General features: G+C 40.8%; 1 protein-coding gene across 1 annotated transcript; it reads right to left on the reverse strand.

The window, feature by feature from the left end:
- Window positions 1-299: 299 nt before the first annotated feature.
- Window positions 300-2,868, reverse strand: LOC119739378. Its single transcript, XM_038214309.1, has 4 exons — window positions 2,789-2,868; window positions 1,817-2,068; window positions 1,114-1,298; window positions 300-856 (listed from the first exon to the last, which is right to left on the reverse strand). The coding sequence occupies exons 1-4, from the start codon at window positions 2,851-2,853 to the stop codon at window positions 624-626; spliced, it is 735 nt and encodes a 244-aa protein (XP_038070237.1). The 5' UTR covers window positions 2,854-2,868; the 3' UTR covers window positions 300-623.
- Window positions 2,869-4,179: the final 1,311 nt, after the last annotated feature.

Consider the following 4,179-nt stretch of genomic DNA (forward strand, 5'->3'; position numbering starts at 1 on the left):
CCCTCCCCCGAGGTTCTCAACATTTTTTTCCCATGAATTGACCTTGGTGATATGTGGCCTTTTTTTTAGTAGTATAAAATGGGTGCAAGTGCCACTGTTACCTGCCAATGCTACCCCCTCCCATTTTGTTTTAGTGATTAACACAGATACTGTCAAAGTGGAACTTATCCTCAATTTTGTCTGAAATTTCCCCTTGTCCCTCACTTTAATAACAAAAAGTTACCTGATCAGTACGATTATGTTAACACTTGGCAAACTCATACAATTGACTCGTCAATAAAAATGCTAAATGCCAGAAATACATTGTAACAGCCATTATTTATTTAATGGATTTTACTTTTATTTGTTCTGAATTATACTTCACACTAAAGAAAATTAAAGTCAGAGCAATTTCCATAAGTCAACCACTGCCCTTTCATTGAACATTACTATGCATTGAGCATTTACTATGAACCATCCTTTAGATTACAATTTAGATTGCAAAACTGTTTCAACAACAAAACTGTTTCAACAACAAAACTGTTTCAACATTTTTTAGGTCTCAACTCTCAATGTGATGTGATAAAACTGGACGAACTGTCGTGTTGAGGTAACAACCAAGAGAAAGAAGGAAGTCATTTGATTTAATCTTCCTTCTTTGTTAGTTTCAGCAAAAGGTGCAACACTTGTGAATCATATGCCAACTTGGCTTGTCGCTCTTTCTTCTCCAGTACAAAACGTTCTTTGTCTAGCTCAAGCTGCTGCTGTTTGAAAGCAAATTCCTTCTCTGTCTTCTCCTTTAAGTACTGGATGTAGTCGGAGCTTTCAACTTTCTTGCGTTTCTTGAGTGGAGAGGGGGTCTGCATCCTGGCTTCATCTGAAGAAGGAGAGTGGAAGTCACTTTTTAAAATATGCAGAATATGATGCAAAAGTAGTCATCACTGGGAGGGGATGGATTGGGGTTGGGGGAGGGGAGAGTCTTGTGCCTTTTCACTAAGGAAGGGATGGATCCACTAGTGATGGTACATGTAGATGACACAGAAATACATGCAGAGTTGGGGGGGGGGGGGGCAATTCAGCGGTGGCATAGCAAAAGGGAGTACATGTATTTCCTGAAATTGGTCCTGTGCTTACCATTCAATCCTTCAGCCTGCTCAGTGAGACTTTGAAGGGCTTTTTGCCGGACAGTCTCTCCCTGCTCCAGCTTTTTCTTCTCTACCTTCGCTGCATCTTCTTTCATCTTATCCATCTCAGATTCCAGCTCCACAATTTCGCCCAGTAGCCGCTCTCGTTCTCCATACTCCTCATCAGTTCCTGAGCTAAAATGTCCAGGAGGGAGATATGTATATAAAGAATCCTTTATTTGCATTTTGGGCATGGCTGAACAAAAAATGTGCCCCGTGAACAAGATCGTGCATATTTTGGATAAAGGTACTCATCGTCAAATTAGATTGAGATTCATTGTCCAGCAAAATTTGGGAAATTTTGGCAGCAGTAGTTCTACAGTATAATGTATGATGCTGTGATATGTATAACAAATTAGCACTGGATCCAGATTTTTAGCCATTCACTACTGCTGGTTACCTCCCCCCCCCCCCCCCCCCAGCCAACCGCATTTTTTTTTTTTTACTTTATGCCACTGTTTTTTTTTCTTCAGGAGAAAACAGACAGTTGAACAAGACACAAGTTGACCAGCTTCCGCATCCATTAGCCTAGGAATAAACTTGGGAGTCAATAGAAAAAGATGTTTCTTATAGCTGCATTTTACTGAAGATTCATTTGATAAAAGGTAATAACTTCAACTACCTGAATAAGAAAGTTAAAAGCTGGTACTCACGCTCTTAGTGATGCCAGTTCATCTGCTTTGAAGGCAGACAGAAGCTTTCTGAAGCGGTCTTTGCAACCCCTCATGGTGACTTGGCCATCCGGTCTCATCAGTCTTACAGCCTCATTCAGTTTTTGGGTCAACGTTTCCCATTTTTTGGTGTCACCAATTGGCCAATCAGCTAGCACTTGCTTTAAGACGAGTATGTCCAAAGCAGGGTAAAACCTTGTAGAGGATTTTTTTGCGCTTGAAGTTGAAGCCATCCTGAAAGATAATTATAACAACACTATATGAAAAACTTTGACCGGATAACTGACAGAAAAGCATATACATGTATAAGCTGGTTTAAAAAAACGCACATGCTCTAGTCTGCCACTTGCCGACATGCTAGACCTGTGAACTGGGCTATATTTATATACATACATGACTAGTCACGGTTTGTTTATATGAACTGGACATTCAAAGTGTTTGAAATCCTGGTTGCAGACCCTCCACTTCAATTTCAAAATTATACGAGCACTCTATTTTCAGCATATTCCGTAGGCCTAGCCTAGGCTAAGTTTATCCAAGAACTTCTACTTATAACTTAGTGGCAGTGGCATAGGATCTGTCATTTGTAAGGAAAATCGACAGACGTACGTCTACTGCAGAACTAGAAGGTTTTTGAAAGTCCAGCCTATGAACAGAACGTGGCTAACCACATTCACAGGTCTATACAGCTAAAACGACAGCTAGCACACTTGGGTCAGGTTTGTACTTTTGTAGCTAAGTGAAGTCTATTTCCGACAGCGGAGAACCACTCTGCACCCACTTTTGGTACCTGATTTTGTGGCTAATCTTGTCGTATTCCAAAGTTTTGAAATACAAAGATATGACATGTACATGTTCAGCAATTAATCTGTTTTAAAATCTAATCATCATATGGCAATAAACTAACAGGGAATTATTAGAAATGTGAAATTTCAATACGCGTTTAATACTTACGTGTAGAGAGCGAGATATCCGTGCCTTGTATACGGATAGCGGATAGCAAGACACTGTGACGTCATCAAAACCACAAAACTGGTGACGTATCCGGCGCGCTAACCGTATCCGTTCGCATGCGAAACCTCCCTATTATCTGTGCTGGGCATACAGGGAACATAAGGCAAAGAAAATAACATGTTATAGTAAATGCTCTAAAATTATCCAGGTAGGTAGCAAAATATTTTGTTTGTCTGTATGTATTTTATACTTTGTTTGCTTCAATTAGGATACAGTTATTGTGTTTAATTAATCTGTTTTAAATACCCAATGCTACAAACAAGTTGCATTTGTTTTCGGGAAAAAAAACCCACGTTATTTTATATGTTGACCAAATGTGGCAATAAAAAAATGGCGGTCAGAAACATGGCCTAAAAAATCCAGGTTGGTCGAGATAATGCCATAAACACAATCTTTTTTTTTAGTTGTTAACATTTCTGGATACATGGTGGCACTGCTTTATTGCAAACCTTTTGTTTCTAAAAAAAAATGATGACCCAGCTTGCTTTGAAAAAATATTAAATCAAAATACTTCTCGATAGGCCTACAATGGGTCCCCAAAAAAATATCGTCAAAAAATTTAACGCATACTTTTCACTATATCTCAGTACTCATGCATAAAAAGCTAAATATTTTGTTTTGCAAAAAGTTAAAAAAAGTTGGCAAATCCATTGTTGTATACAGATCAGCGCATGCACAATGCAAAACCATTAATAATAATATTCTGTGACATTGTCATTGAACATTATTTCTTTTAATTCATTGGTTATTGTTTCGGCAAAATGGAAAGCGATTAAAAAAATCAGCAACACGATGCTCGTGTATCTTTATGTGTGGATTGTTGTGTTTATTCGGGGTAAAGGAGGAAGCCACTGAATGAGGTCCTGTGATCGGAAGAACTTTGCGCCCTACCGTGCATTGTGAGATACATCGTATCTCCACGCTGCAGAACCACCACCGCGCTCCCAGACACCTGCTCAGCGTGACTTGAATCAGTGCTACGGCCAGTGACAACAATGTCGCCGTTCTTCCGGAGACGAACCCACAGGTTGCTGCTGGAAGAAGATTTGCACACAGAAAACATGAACACGTAGGTGCCCGGCACACCACACGTGAACGTGCCGGTCTCGAGATTGAAGCTGGTACCCGGCAGAAGCGTCTCGGTCGCATGGAAGGGCAAACGGTAGTCGGCACTCGCAGAGGTATCCGAGCTGCTCGTCGTCACCACGGTGAATGCTACCCGCTGGTTGGAGTCGTCTGGTGTCTCCCCTGGCTCACCCTTTTGACCTTTGACACCAGTCCGACCGGTTTGCCCGACTGAACCTTTAGGCCCAGTGTCACCTTGAGGGCCA

Source organism: Patiria miniata, unplaced genomic scaffold, assembly GCF_015706575.1.
Source record: "Patiria miniata isolate m_02_andy unplaced genomic scaffold, ASM1570657v1 HiC_scaffold_10, whole genome shotgun sequence".
Taxonomy (NCBI): Eukaryota; Metazoa; Echinodermata; class Asteroidea; order Valvatida; family Asterinidae; genus Patiria; species Patiria miniata.